At 36.1% G+C, this 20929-nt stretch overlaps 1 protein-coding gene across 2 annotated transcripts in view; it reads left to right on the top strand.

Moving 5' to 3' along the window:
- Positions 1–5036: 5036 nt before the first annotated feature.
- Positions 5037–20929, top strand: part of LOC145693093 (oxysterol-binding protein 1-like) — a 327552-nt gene continuing 311659 nt past the window's right edge. For both annotated transcript variants that reach the window (XM_081768782.1, XM_081768781.1), the window contains exons 1-2: positions 5037–5457; positions 13665–13864. In XM_081768782.1, coding sequence (XP_081624908.1) covers positions 5366–5457; positions 13665–13864 — 292 coding nt within the window. In that variant the 5' untranslated portion in view covers positions 5037–5365. The remainder of the gene's footprint in view (positions 5458–13664; positions 13865–20929) is intronic.

Here is a 20929-nt window from a genome sequence, read left to right as displayed (position 1 = left end):
AAATCGCTTAATTACACTGTACAAAGACATATTCTTACAAACATAATAGCAGGATTTTATTAACAAACTGAACCGTTACTCAAACTTATTCTCTCAATTTCACCGGAAAAGGCCTAATAGCACACCTTGCAACTAACAAGCATAATTTTACATCGTTTTCTATATTAAGGACGTGGGTGAAACAGACTTAAGTCTGCACTCTTCAATTTTTAACACCTACTGTTAGGTGAAGTGGAAGTGGAAGTGCCTGAAATTTTCTTTTAACAAAGTTTCATGGGTCAAATTTTACCTTTTAATGTTCTTTAATGAATTTCCGGGCCTAGCCTATACGGTGGAATTGTTAATTTTCACTATCTTTTTTTTTTCAACACAAACAGTATAATTATTGTAATACGAAACCTCTTAGAGTATAAATAAATTCGTTCAATTAAAGCTATGGACTATATTAAGAATTATTTTTCGACATCGTACCCTATATAAAATTTTTTACCCTTCTTACTCGAGTGACATTATAAAATGTATACCGAATTTGTGTATATTGGCTTGAATATGTTAGCTCTATACGTAGAATTTATAAGGTTATCTTTCCTTATAAGAAGTTTTACGTATATACTCCTATTTCTATATTATCCCAAACACATTACCGTAATGTATACATCCCGACTTCTATACTCATTTAGCGCAGGTCAATATTAATGGCACACAAGTAAACAGCTTTTAGTTAGCACAGGTCAACATTACATACACCACAAATAAACAACTTGTATTAAGTGCAGGTCAACATTTTGCCCACACCATGTAAACAACTTTTATTTAGCACAGATCAGCATTAAATGCACAAAGATAAACGAACTCTTATATCTAACAATAAACATTTAAGATTAAACAATAAACATATAAAAGATTAATTATTGCTTTCAAATGATACGATTTGCTTTTACCAAAAGCAAGTCGTAACAAAAGCCTCTAGTTTGCTGCGGAACTCTAGGTTCTAGGCCTTAGCTTGCATGGAGCTCTGTTGGGATTCCAACCTGTTGCTTAGCCTGCTTCGAGGCTCTGTGATTTCTAACCCCCTTACTGCTTGCTTCAGAGCATAGGAGTTTCCTACACTACTATGCTTAGCCTGCTTCGGGGCTCTGTAGAGATTCTGCCCTAAGGTTGCACCAGGGGCGGATCCAGGACCGAATTCGGGGGGGGGGGCGATGGGTTGTCATAATTCTACTTTTAAGGGCTCCAAACTCTTTGATGGATCTTATTTATATATATATAAAAGAAGAAAGTTTCCTCTTCTGGGGGGATTGCTCCGATCGCCTCCCCGGATCCGCCACTGGGTTGCACAGTTATGGCTACCTCATCTCTACCTCGCATTAGAGATAGTTATGGCAGAGGCACATCTAGAAGGTGAAATGGAGGGGGCAGCCAGAATCCCAGACTATGGTAGGTATATCATGACATTACTATAAACTACCAAACATATATAGGCCTACATAATAATAAAAATGATTTTTGTCATTAAAAAACTGGGGGCCTAGGCCCCCTTGGCCCCGGCCTAGATTCGTCACTGAGTTATTGTAATATTTCTGTAAATAATATTGTATTTTACTAGAAAATTTTATTTAAAAAACCGGTAGTGGGAGCCGATTCCGGACTCTGATCTTACTCCACCTAGCTCTACCTGTTCCCAAAGGGATAACAACCAAAGGGAAGAGCTTTTACAATATTAAATTGGTGCGAATACATTTCCACCCGAAGCACGTCATTTCCAAAGAAAGAAAGTTACCATCTTCAACCAGGGGCGGATCCATCGCCCTCCCCAGAAGAGGAAACTTTCTTATTTTATATATATAAATAAAACCCATCCCAAAGTTTTGATCCCTTAAAAGTAGCAGTATGACAACCCACTCCCCCCCCCAGAAGTCGGTCCTGGATCCGCCCCTGTCTCCAACCATGCACTTTTGGCATCGCTCAGCCAACGATTCGATTCCGTGGCGAAATAAATTTGAAGTCTGTAATGTCAAGTCTTCAATCGCACATTGCAACGTCCAATCATTAAGGAAGATCTTCCCTCCCAAGAAGTGCTCGAGATGCCATAAGAGATAATAGTCGGTGGGAGGGACGTCAGGAGAAAACGGTTGGTAAGGAAGAATTTCACAGTGCAACTCATGGAGAATTTGTAATGTCCTTTGAGTAATATTTTTTTCCTTGCCGGCAAAGTTACGGTATATTTAATGGAGTTCAGCACTGTAACGATCTGCAGTGATGGTTTCATCTCGACGGAGAAAGACATGATGAATTAATCACACCATAGATCACTTTACCAACAACCACATCAGCATTTTGGAAACTGTCCTTGACTTTGATTAAGATCCAACCACTGTTCTGCCTCTTTACAAATGTTGCAGCAAATCCTTTTTCCATCAAAAGTGCCAATCCGATATAGGAAACACCGGTAACTCCTTACACTTCGAGAACTCCATACTTCCGGACATTCTTGATTGGGTTGGTCCTTTTCGGCAGCAACGCTATATGAGATGTGGACCTACAGCTTATCGTGGGAACGGAACCTATCAGTTCCTACTTGGATCTCCCGTGCCAAAGACGAATACGCTAACCACATAGTCACGGGGGAAGTCAAAGTGATTCTTCTTGGTCAGAATCAACACATGTAGCACCTATGAGTCTAACTTTTCCTCTTATTGATTGCACAAGACACCGAACGACCCAAAGGTCCGCTTCCATGGTGGCCCTGAGGAGCCCATCCGCACATGATATTGGTCAGAGAACACGATGCTCTTTTTGGAATGCTGTGTTAGCAATGAACAACCAACCATGAATTCGTAAAGAAAAGTCACTCGCAATTTTGTATTCTCCATGGTGTACTTTCATACGGCTCTGTTCAACGTCGCATCGCATCTTGACTGTCTGAACACTTGTATATTTGTTGGACAAGTACAGAGTTTTGACGTCAGACGCATGACCTTAATCCATCCCTTTGCTGTGTTTTTGAGGTAAGTTTCGCACCAGACGTCAAAGTGGACATTTCATTCGTTTCTACGATATAGATACAGGTAGATAAATACAGGTAAATCCAGAACTGTTCTAATACAGGTAAATAAATATTTGTAAGTTGTATTTAATTCTTGCCAATCCTTTTTTTTTTTTAATTACCATTTTCTTTCCTCATGCCAGTAGCTTTTTAAAAATTTAAATTGAAGTCTTATACACTTAACATGTACAAAATTGTAATTTTGAATTATGTATGTTACGATTCAAGTTTAAGAGTTAAGGTGAGTGGAAACGCCTAGCAAAGCGTTTCGGAGACAAATATTATTGTCTAATTTGAAGGTGGCCACACAGGAAAGTGATATTTGAATGACAATACAGTCGAATAGAAATAGCAAATACATCTTATTAGCTTTTCGATCCGGTGAACCAAATAGGAGGCAATTTACAAGTTGTAAGACGCCATTAACCTTCACCCTCTCCCAAATCTGTGCCCTTATATTTCAATCTACGTATGTTTTGACCTCTTCACTGTGCTGGGCACCCAAGGAATAGCAAAAATGAAGTGTCTATCTCAAGAATAGTGTTGCCAACAACCTCTGAAGAAAATATGCTAGATGGCCTTCAGAAATAAGCTTTTTGAGGAAAAAATCTAGATTTTGAACTCCTAACCTATAACCCGCTCTGTAGATTTTAAACTCCTTTTTTGTGTGTAGGGTTGTAAGTGAGTTATAGTAAAATTTGAAATGTTAAATTTTATTCGCTGAAGACTAACAAGCAACATACATGACTTTAAATTACAATAAAATCCATCAACAACTTATATGATTTTTGAAAGTCTACAGCCATATTGTTAGTTGAATTGACATAAATCATCATCGATGACGTCGCAGTTAGTCGAGACGCTGGAACTGGATGCAACAGCGTTAGATTGTGGATTAGTTGTGTTTGTGTAGACTGCCATTGTCCCAATTTTCAGTAGTACGTTTTTTGGCAGGTCATAGTCCTTACAAACACTTCTTAGTTCTCCACACGCTCGCATGAATCATGATTGCATTGAGAGTTTTCTAGCTAATTATATATCCTATTGGTTTTCTTTAATCATCAAAAACAATCTCTGTGTCTTGAAGAACCGAACAGTTCACTAAATTTGTATTAGAAAACTTTCATTCTTGCAATGAAATGCAAAAACTAAAATAATTAAAATGTAGCAAACGGGGCTGTTACGGGGGCGATATTATTCTTGTTAAGTAGTTGTAAATCTAAGGGTGGAGAAAGAGAAGAATGAAAAACAAATGTTTTTTTTTTCGTAATAAAACACCTTCTGTCTAGAGAAGTCATCTGATACGATAGTGAAGAATAGGCCAATTTTTAAAAATTACACTTTATGTACAAAGAAAAAGTAGTTTTAGATTTAATTTAACGGCTGATAAAATAGCCAAAAATGGCAAAAGAGTTTCATAACATAAGCTATATTTATGGCTATAAGCATTTCGTAGATTTGTATGGCTAAATGCCTCTCCAAATAGGCTAGATTTACCTAAAAATAGACTAAATTGACATCACTGCTCAGAAAAATGGTTACTTCAAATTTTCTGCAAAATCTGTTTGATATTGAACTTCTAGCATTCGTAAATCAAACATACTTGCGATCGAGGATTTTGTTTCATATGTAAAAACGAGTCGATTGAGTATAATATCGATATAAAGTTATAGTAATACTCCGCGATCTTTCCTAGTCAGTGATATAGGTACCAGGGACTTAGTCTGCATCTGAATATATATAAAAACTCAATTGAGGTTAAGTAAGAAAAGTAATATGAAGAAAGAAGAAACAGCATGTGATTTACAATATAGAATATGGGCCTTATGCCGAGTCGTTTTGACGCGTTATTAGTGCCATACTAAAGAGTTCGACTAACATATGTTTCCTGCAGTAGTCAGGCCTTTAGTATGACGCTAATCATACTTCAAAACGACTCTGCATAAGGCCCTATTGTCATACAAACGAAAGGAGAGGAAGCCAGAAAAATTTCTGGGTATTATCATGTGTGTTCTTTCTTGTCGAAATCATACAAATGTGATTCGTTGTCATATTGTCTCACATCAGTGACTGAAACGTTTCATAGGATACTCAAATGTGCTTTCTTACGACTGTAGTGTAAATATTCTAGGTTAAAAACTGATTAGCAGAAGGTTGATCACGTTAATGGTTGGTTCTTTTGTAGACTATATATAAGAAATTTCAAAGAGAACAAACAATAGAAAACAAAGAGAACTGTATTATTTATCGTAGCTTTTTGATGTTCAAATAACAAGCACTGCATTGATAGTATGGAGTGGTCAAGTTGTTTGTCTGGAAATGGAAGGCTACTTGCATAAATGGGGCAATTACTTAAAAGGTTACAGAAGGCGATGGTTTATATACAAGGATGGTGCGCTCTCATACTACAAGTTAGTTATTTACAATTTATAGCTAAAAGTTGAATATCTCACATTTTAGGGCATTCAGTTTTATCAGAGTGTATTGCATACACAAAATATTGAGTGAGAGTACACTTTGAGCAGAACAAGTGATTTTGTCACACGATGTGGTACTAGAGAAATAGAATCACTGTTATTTAGGTTAGGTCAGGTTAGGTTGAGTACTTACTTGATTACAACTCAATAGATGCGATATGAATATTCTGCTCAAAGTGCACTTTTGCCGTATTATTAAAATAAAAGTTCTGTTCAAGAATAAATAAATGTTCAAAAATTTGAATCCTATTCAAATATTCAAAAGAAAATATTTTCTCAAATATAGCATTACAATTATACTTCAAATATACAGGGTGGTGGATAACTCCACTGAAAAAGTTTGGGAGGCGGTTACTTATACGAGATGAAAGAAAAAAGTTCTAATAAACGTGGGTCGAAAAACGTCTCCTTTCAGAGTTATGAACTAACGAATATTCGAAATATCACTTTTCAAAACACCCTGGCTTAGAAACTATAGGACCTATCCCAAGCGGTTTAAGGAATTACACAGAAACTGGTATACGCTCTATCTAAATATCCATGTTTCAGAATTCACCGGTACCAGCGAAACGAACGCACCACTAATACTTAAAGGAGTATCCCTATACTTCAACTTCCTTTTTACAGTTCCTTTCACCGATAACGGAGGATGGTAAAACACGGATATTTAGATAGAGCACACTAGTTCCTTTGGGATAGGTCCTATAGTTTCTAAGTTAGGGAGTTTTGAAAAGTGATTTTTCGAATTTTTAATGCATCATAACTCTGAAAGGATACGTTTTTCGGCCCATGTTTATTAGAACTTTTTTCTTTCATTTCATATAAGGAATTGCCTCCCAAAGTTTTTCGGTGAAGTTACTTACCACCCTGCATATGCAATAAACATTATATGATAATTCAATTATAATATTTTACATTTGAAAATGCTTCTAATTGATAATAGAACTCTCGCCAATTGAACTTTGTGGTGGACAAATACCATGTGCTGTATTTTCTTGTAGTTCTCTCATTTTCTCAATGCCAATCAACGCACTGCGAATATCTGATTGAGAAGTTACCTAACGTCCACGTCAAAATGTTCTGGTGTGATGTTGTGTTGGAACCGCAATTGGTCTCTAACTAGATAATTTCTAATGACGCTTTCTCCAAAAGTTCTATTTCACCCCACAAAGATATTCAGGAAAAGGTCACGAAACAAGGTTAGATACACGGCTATTAGCACGGTGGTATGGAACGGGACTAGAAAGGCAAAAAAGTCGCCTTTTCGGGGCAAATGGAATGGAAATTTTCGGTTTTTTGACTTTATCTTCCTTATTTGTTTGTTGTTCTGTAGTAGATTCTACAGTTAAAATGTATCTTCACAACATTCACTATCTGTGAGTCCCATTTTCAGTCCGAGACTGGTTATCAACAATTTGGGACCAATCTACCTCAATGGAAATTATACATCGAGCCATTTACGGACACCAACGTCATAATGGGGAAGGGTCCCAAATTGTTGAAACTGAAATTGCCGTTTCTGTTCAAAAGAGAAGGAAATATATTTCTCCAGAACCATCAGATGCCGACAATTTTACCGATTGACCTTTCCATTCCATTCAAACAGAAATAGGCCTTGATACTGAACAATGTCCCACACGTAAAGGAGGAATCCAGATCGTTGAGTTGAGTTGATTTTGAGTTTAACCTCCCGTTCAGTAGCGAGGCTATATGAGACGTGGACCTAATGATTAACGTGGAATCCGAACCACTTGAGCTCCTGCCGGGAATCGAACCCGGGTCTTTTGCGTCAAAGGCTCGTACGCTAACCGATTAGTCACGAAGGTGAATCCAGTTCGGTTGGTTCGTAGCTCACGTGCAGAACCCTACCCGTCAATCTTGGCAATCCTTATTTAGGTTATGTTTTATGTGCAGCTTTAAGAATATCAGCAATTGCCATGCAACATGCACAGTGGAGTCCATTAACGATACCGCTTTCCAGTGAGAGACGACGAGTAGACTGATTCGGGACTCTTCACAGACGATGCTAAAACCGTCGTTGCTGTATCCTAATTGGTGTTAGCCTTTGGTCACTATATACGTGCTTTATTTTTCTCGGAATTTGGCAACCACGTACGCCATTTTGCTGTGAGATACTGGATGACTAGATGTCTACCCGGATACTGTCTACTTTCTGTAATTTTTCTGGAACTCCGTACTCCAAATATTAGGATGATTTTATCTTCTGTTCCTCTGTCGGAGCTCGGAGGTATTCTAGATCACCTACAACAATAACATATTGCTTCAGTAACAATGAGATTTTTCATACTCTTAGTGTTCAAAACTGCAATCCATACAAGATGTGAAAAAAATTCAATTTCTCCTTTGGATTTCTGAGACCACCTTGGTGTTAACTTGATATGCGACATACTCCCTTTCCATTTGAAATATTGAACTAGTATTCTAGATGGCAGCCATGGTCGCCATGTACCATACAAGTTCCTCGTCCTTTCCCCATCTACTACCATCATGGGTGCCCGAAGGGGAGGGCAGGGTGGAGCCCGGGCCCCCCTCTGGCTCACGAAAATGTATACGTAATTTAGCAAACCATTTATATTAAATACCAGACGTAATATAGCAACCATGGAGATGGGCCCCTCCCTAGAAAATTTTCTTCGGGCGTCCCTGACTACCATACCTCGTTAACAGATTTCGCATTTTCCTCTCAGGTTTCAAAATAAAAGACTGTTCAAATACCTTTGACTTACCCTGTGTTCCACAAGATACAAATGTGATTCACAAAACGAAACAAAGACGAGCGTGAGGCCGGCAGTACATTAACTTCAGGGTAGACTATCCAAGCCGAGGAGCAAATACAAACAGAAAACTGTAAACAATGGAATCAAGCCTCGTGTCGCACATTCAAGCGACAGCACACGCATGTTAGTAAGCGTGATGGAAATATTAAATTCTGATAACAAAATGTACTAGTTTTTTGTCAAACATTTTCGTCTCTTTTAATAAAGGAAAATATTTATTCATTAACTATGTGCAGTGGAGTATTTAGGAAGGTGGCTATCGGGCTCAAACCGCCCCGAAATAGATAAATTCATATATAGTATACATTTTAAAACACATTTTTCTGACCAGAACAAAATGAATTATTTAATAACTATACGATTTTTTTTACAGTTTCAAGGACCTAACGTCCTCTTCATCAGACATTAAGAAAAGGTCTTTGTTCTGGTCAGAAAAATGTGTTTTAAAATGTTATTGTGATTATCCAGAACCATATGGAGTTTATTTATAGTAGGGGAAACTTTTGTACCTTGGAACACTTTTTGCTTTTTCCAAGATATAATATTACCAACAGTTATTTCTGCAATTCTATTGCAGTATTTTTAAACTTCGAAGTTTTCTGAATGGAATTGTGTCCTTATTTAAATTCTTATTTCTGTTCTTCGTTATGTTTTTAAGTTTTCAAAAAATCCCAAGAAAGTGTTCCATGGTACAAATACTCATGTACTGTACCTTGGAACACAGCCTCATGTACCTTGAAACATGTATTTCTATATGGTAATTCACAGAAATAAAGTTACAAATAATTATTCTAAGATTTATTTTATATATCAAGATTTGTTGTTTTTGATATACCAAAGCGTGTGAAAGAAGAGAATGGAAATTTCTGATACTTACTCGGACCAGTCATTTACCTTCATATTGAACCTAATATTAATCGGAAGGTTAACCTTATTTATTTATTAATTTATTTATTGAAGAACTCGTAAACTTAACACAATAATAATATTCTATTTGTCAGTCTACTCTTAAAATCCCGGAAAAAAAAACAACGATGGCTCTAAAACAGTTACAAAATTGGTCATATGTTGAGCATACTTTGTTCTAATTCTTTGCACGTGAAGTAGAAATAGGACTATCAGAAGGTAACATAAGGAATTACTAAATTAAGAAATATTGACTTATTGGAGGAAACGACTTCAGCCTACGCGATCTATTACTCTGCATTAACCAAATCCACTTCAAACCACAATTGTTCAGACACTTTACTGAAGCCTATTGGCCGAACAGGTGGTGGCAGTTTCACTATAATATCAGATGCATTCACTTCAGACTATTCTTCAAAGTCTTCATAAAATTTATTTGCAGTACCCGAAATATGCTTAAATAACTTAATTTTAAATTCGTAATAGATTCGTAATGTAATTATAAATTCGTAATGTAATTAGATTCAGCTGAACAAATCTTTCCTGCATAAAATTCAATGCTTCGTTTCTTCTTAAAATGCATCAACACATAGTCATCCGGATTGACATTATGGCTTCAATGCTTTAGTCTAATTAAACTTCTGTGTCCATCAGTTCTGCAAACATAACATCACTATCATCATTTTCATGCAGGCTTATGTTCTCAGATTCTTCATCAGACGTTTCTAAACTATTTTTTTTTGTTGGATTTGTTCTTTCCTTTTCTTTGCTGTTCTTGCTTCTTATTTCCTTTCCATGTGACTCTGTGCTCTTTCTTACCTTTCAATTCTTGCTTTGCAAGTATATCTGTTACTATTCTACTCTACCTGTGACCATGGGCGGCGATTAGGGGGGGCAAAGGGGGGCAGTTGCCCCCTCACTTTTTTTAAGTAACCAATTAATGTATATAGTTTCATTTGGAAATGTAACGATTTTGTATGTGTTACTGATTAATAGGAAAAAATGCTGCCATATAATATTTGCTGTTGCGTGAATACGTATTGGTTGTCTTCCCGTGGAGTAAAGAAAGCTACAGTAATTGCGTTTTAATCGCCACAGAAAATAACCCCAAAAAATAACCTATTGGAGCACAATTTCAGCATACTTTCATTTCTTCTTACAAGGGCTCGATATGTTAGTGAGCCGCTTTGAAGCTAATCGAAAGAGCATTATGCAAAAAAGTAGGGCCTATTTCACAAGTTATTCATTAATTGCACAAAAATTGACAGTTCCTAAAATGTCTTTTCTTCTTTCTAAAGTAAGGAATATCGATTAAAAAGAGCGTGATAAGAAACAACTTCTACTTTTTCCATTGTTTTGTAGTGTAATATACGAGTGAAGTGTTGTGTTCAAGGATGTACGAGTATATATACAATAAAATTTAGTAAATTGAACATAATTCTAGGCTTTAAGTTTATTTTGTATAACTGAAGTGTGGATTGTAAGTATTGTTGTTTTGATGTGTTCCAAGAAAGTGAAATCTGCACCTAATGGCAACGAACATATTTCAAGAAGTTGCAAAAGCAAATATTTCTTTAAATGTCGTAGCATATGCTTGTAGTATTTACTGTCTTTCATTTTCTAAGAGTAATAACATACATTTAATATCATGTGTGGAATTAAATATTAAGTTTTTCATTAATCCTCAGTTTCAATATAACTTTTGCAAAACAAGCATCATTATTCATTACTATGATTAATATTATCCTTTCTATTTATTTGTTTTGCAAATTTATTAAATAATCTGATCACACAATTTTCCAGACAGAATTTTAAGATGTTCATGAGCAAGGAATCAAATCTCTTCTTACACCTTCGTTGTTTAAGAGTACAAAGGGCTAGTATCTACTTGCGTTGTTCTTCTCAATTTACTTAATAAACTATTATATACGATATACGGTATTTTAACTGAAAATATAGTATCCTATTAGTTATACAACCTTTCGTCAAACAAAATGTTAGAAACAACCAGGAAAACTAACATTTATATACAAATATTTAGATCATGTCTTGCCCCCTCACTTTTAACGTCCAACCGCCGCCACTGCCTGTGACAGTCTTTCTTCGGCTTTTTGTACTTTATGGAGTTTATGCTTTCTGGTAAGGCTGTACTTCCTCTTTAAAGACGGATGTAGAAGGCAAAACTTGCACGAGTTGCACAGTTGTTTCGTTTCGTTCATGCACCAGAGTGTTGACCTTTTCACGTATATCACTTAGATGACAATCCTGCCGATGGTCAGTTAGCGAAGCTGGTAAAAAGTCGTAACTCCAAGAAAATGATTTTATCTATAGGATACATCCCTGAACAGCGAAAACCACTTGTGATATTTGATATGCTGAAAGCACGCGCGGATAGATACTTCCCAACATTTCGGCCATAGTATAAATATAAAAATGTTTCTCCTGGTTATTATGTAAATATTCTTCCACAGCTTGGTTATAAAAACATTTAAAAGGACTGTACATCCAGTGGTTGTAGTTTTCCTGAAATATGCGGATGGGGAGTCAGCATGACAACTCCAGCTTCAGAAGCCATCTCAACAGCCTCGACAGATAAGTGGGTTTCATGATTATCGATGTGGTTATTGGCCACAGTTGTTATTATGTAGTTAGCCTCTCCTTTTCATCCTCACTAAACACACTGTGAACATCATATTTCTCAATGTTTCTTTCCCTGACTGTCTAAAATATTTCTGATGTCGGGATAAAGTAGCTAAAGACACTTGGTAAATTTTGCAAACTTAACGAATTGAGATACGCTCCCCAGGCTATGGAATGACTGCTTTATTTGCGTTCTTGATTGAACTTAGGTTAATGGCAGGCCTTTTCTTTCCTGTCTTGCTTCTTGACATTTCGATTCCTGCAACGATAATAAAAGAATGTTCAAAAATTACCCTTGACAATGAGTTAATGTACCTTGGAACATGTTCCAAGGTACAAGATATGTTTCTGTTTCGTGGTACAAGAGGCTATCGACAATTACTAAAATGGCGCCATAATGATAACGCTAGTCCAAAGTAGAAAAACAAGTCACGAAAATACTCACCTAATCCCCCTGAACTAATAGATTATTACGGATGATACCAACAACAAACAGTAATGGCACTAAAAAGCAATATTTCAATTTCTAAATAGTTTGTTTTATCCCTAAAAGAAAAAAAAAAGTTTTTCATTTTCAAAAATCACATATGCTTCTGAGCTCAACGAAAGCCACGATGGCACCGTCTGACAATGTGAAAGCATCATATAGTTCATTGAATCACCACAAGATAGTACAGGAGCTCAGAAACATGAGAGTGTTCCAAGGTACACTATGCTCAAGGTACAACGGTTTCCCCTATATATAACAACTGTATACCTACATAGACCCAGTATATACACACCCACTCAGGATAATGTTCATAGCCCCTCGAAACAAAATCCTAAATACGTCACTGACTATGTGATAAATTTAGAAGATCGGAATATATGAATAATTCTCTCAAATATTGAAGAAAGTGAATGACATATAGTAGTTTCAATTTTTATTTTGTTTGTGTGTATGTGTTTAACATATTCTTGTTCATATTGAATTTCAATATTTTTTAAAAAAAATTCTTGATTTTTCCTGTTGACCCATTGATAGTTTATATAATAAAATTTGCTCGCGGATTTCGCTTCTAGCAAATAGTGTATTATACTATTTTTTCTAGTAATTTTACACTGACCAACCAGAACATTATGACCACCTCAGTAATATATCCACCTTTGGCTCGTAGGACAATAACAATGCGGTTTAACATTGAAGCAATGAGAACTTTGTAGCTGGATTGAGGCATTGCACATCACATCTGCACACACAAGTCATTTAATTCATGTGAACTCCGCGAAGGGGGAAGGTCAATGAGTTCGGAATCGGCGATAAATGACATCCAAAATGTGTTCAACTGGGCTAAGATCGCGTGATTTTGGAGCCCATTGATGGAATTGAAATTCATCACCGTGCTCCTCGAACACAGTCGAAATTAAATCAAACAAGCTTGCATTGTCTGTACCCAATTGAAATCTTTATTTAGAATCAATTGTTAGCAGTGGCGGGTCTAGAAGATCAAAATTGGGGGCAGCCAGAACCCAGACTATGAGTTTACTATAAACTTTCAAAAATATGTAAATAATAGCTTAAATTATTTTTGTCACTCAAAAAAACTGGGTGGCCTAGGGGCCTCCGGCCACGGACTAAATTCGCCACTGACTGTTGTGATTTCCTATGCACGATTGCCAGAATATGATCATTTAAATTAGGTGTGTGGGCAAGACGTTTTGAAGAATACTGTTCACATGCCTTTGATTTTGCAACAGCTGCTTTTACAGATCATTAATTACTACTGTTGTTTATATATATTTTTTTTCGTTGTGTAGAAATGAAGATGAGACGAATAATTGCATGGGAACACTATTGCTAGTTGAATCAGCAATCAAAGTTAAACCTCCTTTACTTTTCTCAATTACTGATGGACGACAGACGTTTCACTTAAGAGCCAAATCGGAGGAAGAGCAGAAGACTTGGGTCAGTGTCTTGCAGGAGGCCCGGGCAAGCTGTATTGAAAAATGCAGACGTGGTATGAATATATTTTAAGTGTAGACACACTCATGTCCAAAATTATTGTCGCATGTCTATAAATATGTTGTTGTAGGAATATAATTTGATAACGAAAAAATGAAATGAAATTTTTGAGTTTTACGTCCCGCAGTTATGCCGGTTAGGCTAAACGAGACGGTGATGATGAATAATGAACGAAATGGTGGAATGAAGAAAGTGGGAGAACCCCGAGAAAACCCACGCACATGGTATTTGTCCACCACAAAGTTCACTTGGCGAGGGGTGGGATCGAACCCGGGACACCAAGCACCAGAGGTTAACGCTCTACCACTGAGCCACCGCGACCCCCCAATTTGACAACGAATTCGCCTGGTATTTCTTATAATGTTAGTATAATAGGCAAAGGCATGTATGTGGCAAATTTCATGTCAAAAGAGCAGTAAATAAGAACAATAAAATGAAAATAAAACTTTCTTGTCCATTTAGCGACATTTTGTTTTACTCATTCTAATTTTCGTGTTCATAATTCTTTTCCTATGAAATTTACCACAAATATACATTTCCCGATTATACACATAGTATCAGTATTAAAAGTACCCTTCACAATCATTATCAAATTATATTCTTACAAGAAGAGAGTTATAGATATGCGACAATTACTTTGGACATGAGTGTACATATTAGTTAACAAGAGCAAGCCATAGTATTACGTTGGGAATGAAATTAACCCCTATGCTATCAGTTTTATATGTTATTGTAAAACTTAATACAAAGGTGACTAATTTATAACAAAATTTGTGATCAACAATCGTCATATTGAATTTTACATTCATAAGTCAATTGGTTACAGTTAGGCACAGCATGAACAAAAGTAATGATTCTTTGAAAGTAGAAACAAATTTAGTTCTCCACGAAATGGAGTATAATAAAGTCAGTAATGTAGTTCTAGATTGATGTAGCTCTATCTTCAAAATTTAAAACATTTTCGTTTGAAAGAGATTCCATTTATTTTGCGAACAAGAGATTTAGAATGTAGAGCAATGCTTCGAGAGATTTAAAATATAGTCCAATGGGTCGAAACAATTTGCCGCAAAACTCCTAAATACATTGTTTATTGTTTAAACCTAAAAAATGCATACTGTGGTGCAGACATTTGCTCAATGAAATAATTCCCATTATATCCTTGTATTTTAATAAACCGATAGTTAGTTCCAATAGCAAAAAGTTAATTATAAGTAAATATAACGAACTCAACTTCAATGTAAAACTCTTCCTTAATTACAGGGTTTGTCCGGGAAGTAATAGGACTGATTTTATTCCGCCATGACTACTTCGGAGCGTGCGCGCAACGACTGGGGCCGGTAGAGGGCGTTCCTAGCTAACGAACGAGCGGCTGGTCAGTTGTCTCCGAGCACACGGAGAGTCAGGACAGGCTTTTCCGCGCGACGTGTTTCTGTGAGTGGTGCAAGCCGAAAGTGCAGCGTTCGTTAGAGCAGAGGTACGCGATTAAATTCTGTGTTAAACTCGGTAAATCTGCGACAGAGACGTTTGATATGATCAAGCAGGCTTACCCAGATGATGCTTTAGCAAAAAGTGGTGTGTTTCGGTGGCACAAGGCCTTTTCGGACGGCCGGGAAGAGGTCGCCGATGAAGACCGTGCTGGAAGACCTTCGACTTCGACAAATACCGACAATGTGACTCGTGTGCGCGAAGTTTTGAACTCAGACGGTCGACTAAGTATTCGTTTAATTGCCCAGATGTAGGGGTGTTCGGAATTGAGATTTCAATTCCGGAATTCGGAATGTCGATAATTCCGGAATTTTTCGGAATTCCGTTTTTCGGAATCTCGGAATTCCGGAATTTTCAGAATCTTGGAATTCCGGAATTTTCGGAATATCGGAATTCCGGAATTTCGAAATTCCGAGATCCCGGAATTCCGAGATTCCGAAAATTCCGAGATTCCGAAAATTCCGGAATTTCGAGATTCCGAAATTTCAGATCTTGTTTCGAGATTCCGGAATTCCGAACTTCCGATATTTGCGATGAAGTTCCGGAATTCCGATTTTCCGAAATCAAATCTGTGAGAGGCTTTATATTTTAGTATAGATATGTGGGAAATACCAACTGAAAATGTTCATTGTGTAACAACAGTAGTGCCAATATTGTAAAGGCCATTGTTGACTGGAGCGATTTCCAACATTTGAGTTGTTTCGGCCATATTTTGAATATTAGAGTAAACAAAGCCCTTGAGCTACAGGGACCTTCGGAAACAGACAAATTATGAGTCAAAGCAGGAAAACGAGACATGCGCTGCAAGAAGAGTAAGATGCATTAGGCCTTCTGCGTAAAATACTTCCGTCATGCACGCCAACAATATGATTGTTTACTTTCCTTTTGATGCTGGTAGTTTTAACACGCCAAGAAGAAATAGCAAAAGTTCTGTCTCAAACAATATATAAAAATCTTATCCTTCAGAACGAAGAAACAGAATTATTAACTATGATTATTAATTAGAATTATTAACTATTATCGTCCTTACAAATGCTCTGTGACAGTATGTCAGCAGAAACATCTGTTACAGCGTCGGACATATGGCCATCATATGAACAAATTTCAAAAGATTTTCAAGTCGAAGAATCTCAACTGATAGACGATATATCATAACAAGATGAAGCAAGTACGCAGGAAACACATCTTTCATTCTATGACTTTTTGACTGAAGAGGGAGATAGTGAACAGATCTTAGAAGCAGCCTCAAAGAAGATGAAAGAAGCATGAAAATGGAAATTTTGTCTCTTCTGAAATCGCGATTCGAGAAGGATGAAAGAAGCAGAATTCTGTAGAAAATTTGTGCTTTCTTAGGTCTCAGGTTTAAAGAAGATAATTTGGGTAAAAATATTGAGATAACAAAAGGTAGAGTACTGTATAAGTTGAGACTTATTCCAGCAGGAAATCCTAGAAAAGATTATCGAGGGAATGTTGGTACTAAAAGATTAGACAGTTGCCTAAAACGAAGGACATTTGGTGACAGGATAAAGAAGGCAGTCACATAGAATAATTGAACCTCTACCTAAGCCTTAGGGATGCAGATTTGGAGGAAGAGCCACTACTTTGGTGGAATAATCATTCCCACCATCTTTCAAGATTAACAAAATTAGCGAGAAAATATTTGTGTATACAAATAATCTTACCGATGAGCATGCTGGGTAGTTAATATTTCTGTCCATGAACAAAGCTATTGTCTCAAAAACATTTTAAAATACTATTGAATATAAGCTAAATTTTCTCATTGTTTCACATCTCTGGCTTAGTTAACAGGGGATTCATAAATCAACACGAAGTACAGAGTCCAACATAATTATTCTAACATAAACATGTTTACTAGATTTATCATTTCTATAGGTATGCAAAGAAAGTAGACAAAATTACAACTGCTACAAAATAAATTTGAGTCTTCTACTAAATATATAAACTCATGAAAAGCATCGGATACTTATTTCCACTACCAGAAAGGATGAAAATAGTTTGTTTACATCTGGATATCAGCATTCAACAGAGAACAGCTAGTAATTAGTTATGTTCTCCTTTCTATGGATTACTACGATAATTTTTTAACATGACTGTACTTTTTTGTGCTGACTGCAGAGTTCATATTTCTCCACTCTGAAGAAGTTCTTTCAGATGGTCCTTACTTCTAATGTGATGTTTCCTAACACGATCTTCGAGCTCGTTCCAGATGTTCTCTGTAGGATTTAAATCTGGTGATTTGGTCGGTATCTTCAAAGTGTGAGGAGTGTTATACACCATCCAAAGCCTCATAATTTCCGCAGTATACTTTGGATCATTGTCCTGATGGAAGTAACCATTTCCCAATTCTAGCTTCTGTGCACTCCTCTTAAGATTGTTTTCAAGAATTCTCTTGTATTCAAACTTTTCCATGATTCCATCTATAAGCACCAGTTCCCCAACGCCTGATGAAGACATACATCCCCATACCATCACACTGTTGCCTCCATGTTTCACTGTAGCTACCATGTTCTTAGCTGTATTTGATAGCCTTCACACTGTAACACGTCCATCACCCTTGTATAAGCAGAATTTGTTTTTATCCGACCAGAGAACGTGATCCGAGAATTCTGTTGGCTTCCCCTATACAGGTTAACAAATTTTAGACTCTTTTTCTGATTCACACAATTGACATACGGTTTCCTCGTAGGAAAACTGGCATTGTAACCGGCACTATGTAAAACCAGTCCAACTGTTCCTGTGTGCATCACAGTGCCAGAATATTGTTCAAGGCTTCCTCTAATCTCAGATGCCGGATTCTGCTTGTTTGGCTCCTGTCTCTAGTAGTAAGTTTAGAAGGAGCGGCGTATCTCGGCTTATTCACAACACTATTAGTCTGTTTGAAGCGCTGAATGATGGAGAACACCATGATTTTGCTTCTGTTGACTGTACTATCAATTTCGGAGAGGGGTTTGTGTTGCTTGTACAGATTAATTACAACATTTCTCTCTTCGACTGTTGTCTCCTTACCTTTACACCCCATGCCACTTGTGAATGCTTAGCTTTACACTACAATTGCGAGCTGCTGTTGCGAGGCACAGTATGAAATCAACGACCGTGTGGTGGGGGCATAAAACATGCATCCAGTCACGTGTCTACTCGTTTGGAGACGTTATGTCGTCCTATAAGTGAGACCGCAGGAGAAATATAGTAGACTCTATATATTGTGTGATAAATACATGCATTATGATATTTTAAATATAGTTTCGGAGACACATAATGGTAACGTTTACATGTTTACAAATTCAACACTACTAAGCAAATATGATGTATGTTGTTTATAATTCATACAATGTAAATAAAGTATTAATTATATTATTCCAATACTTCTGTCGGTCTCTGTATCTGCTTTTTCTTATTTTCAAAGGTACGGTAAATTTAAGCTATTGAGAAGGGCATAGTTACCAGTGTCATTATCACTGCATAGATGTATCTGTATATTATTCAAATAACATTCCCTTTGATTTCATAATGTTAATACATTATTTCAATATAATATTTCAATTAATATATTTCTTAAGTTTCATAATATTTCGTATTTAAAATGTTTGTACAGCATAACATTTTCTTAGTTTTCTAGTGTTACGTATTAAATATGCGTAATATATATTGTTAGTATGTTATTTGTATAACATTTCCTTATGTTTCATCATGATAAGTACTTTTTATTTTAATTTGTAGTTAATGTACATTTCCATTCTGCCTTTTACATATGTCCTAGTAAAACTAACCAGACTGAAAACGCTATGAAAGGATAAAAGAATTTTCAAAAGTAACATTTTGTAGTAGAAATAATTTACAGATACAATCAGGTTTAATGGCATCCATCAAATATATAGGATATTATTTCTAATTTTTAAAACATTTATTCTTTTGAAAATTTTCGCGAACATAACTATCCTCTCACGAGTCGGGATCGAAGAACTGATTTTATACATCAGAGTCCGACGAAATAAAGGTTGTTCTATTAAAATGTTGTACAATGATAGTATTGGATTTGAGGTAATGTGTATTTTTTTAGTTTTTGTAAATTAATTGTAATAATGTATATTCTAATCTATGAAAATTTATATGAAATTTATATTGCATTAACCAACATCTTTAAACATAATAAGGTATTTTTTGTTTGTTTATTTTATTGATCTTATGAACAGGTAGCCTAACTTATAAGAGTAAGAATCCGCTATTACATAAAGCTCTGACAGAAAAAATTACGGTAGAAACTAAAATTATAGGTTTAATTTAAATTAAAGAAATTTGAGAGGATTAACATTCTATTGATATGGCATTTCATTATTACTTTATGTTGAAAGCTAGATTGATTGTATATTTTTCGACTGCTTTTACAAATATTAAATACAGTTATTATAAATATATATTACATTGTATTTCCAATCTTCCGTAGTTCAGATCTATCATATTTTTATTTCTTCTTTATATTAACGCAAAATACATTTGACAAAAGGAAAGTTTTCATTTTGTGTATTAAAAAAGGTATCATGGTATAATTGAATTAATTTTTGTGCCATGCTATCTACAAAAATTACATAATTATGGTATAGCATTATGCAAAACCTACGTTATGAAAAACTATTTGCTATCAGCTAGTTACCGGACCGACTACGTATGTGAGCTCCGAACCACATGTTTTCGTTGAAAAGTTGTTTTCCTAATACAAGAAAATAAAAACTAAGAAAACTATGAGGGAGAAGAGCTAGATGCTTTGTCTTATAAAAATGGATGTACGTTTGTTCCAGCATAATTCTGGAACACCTGAAGCAATTTCAACCAAACTTGGTACACATATGGCTAAACTAACTAACTCTATGGCCTATGGAACCCGGAGGTTCAATGCTGCGTTCACAAAAGCTCTCCACTGACTTCTATCCTTAGCTAACTGCATCCAGTTTCTACTTTGTATTCCAATCTCTGCGAGATCCATCTTAATATTGTCCTCCCATCTGCGCCTAGGTCTTCCTAATGGTCGTTTTCCGATTGGTCTTCCTGTCAAGACTTTGAAAGCGTTTCTACTTTCTTCCATTCTAGCTACATGACACGCCCACCTAAGCCTCCTAGACTTGACGACCCTAACAATGTTGGGTAAACCGTATAAATTATGTAGTTCCTCGTTATGAAGTTTCCGCCATTCCCCATTCCCATTCCTCTTGGGTCCGAATATTCGTCTCACGATATTGTTCTCAAATACTTTCAGTCTATGTTCTTCCCTCAGTGTAAGTGACCATGTTTCGCAACCATACAGAACAACAGGGATGATTATCGATTTATATATTTTAAGCTTCAAATTCCTCCACAGAATTCGCGAGGACAACAGATTTTGCGCCGAATAGTAACACGAATTCCCTGCTTTTAGTCGACATTTAATGTCTTCGTGAATATGATTTTCCTCCGTTAATATTGATCCTAGATATTTGAAACTATCCACTTTATCAAAAGTATTATTTAATATTTTAACGCATCCACAATTTTCCATATTACGGTCCCGACACACTTCCATGTA

This window comes from Thermobia domestica, chromosome 8 (genome assembly GCF_964235325.1).
Source record: "Thermobia domestica chromosome 8, izTheDome1.hap1.1, whole genome shotgun sequence".
NCBI lineage: Eukaryota > Metazoa > Arthropoda > Insecta > Zygentoma > Lepismatidae > Thermobia > Thermobia domestica.
The sequence above is the reverse complement of the archived record's forward strand: the minus strand, read 5'-3'. Positions and strand labels throughout refer to the sequence as shown.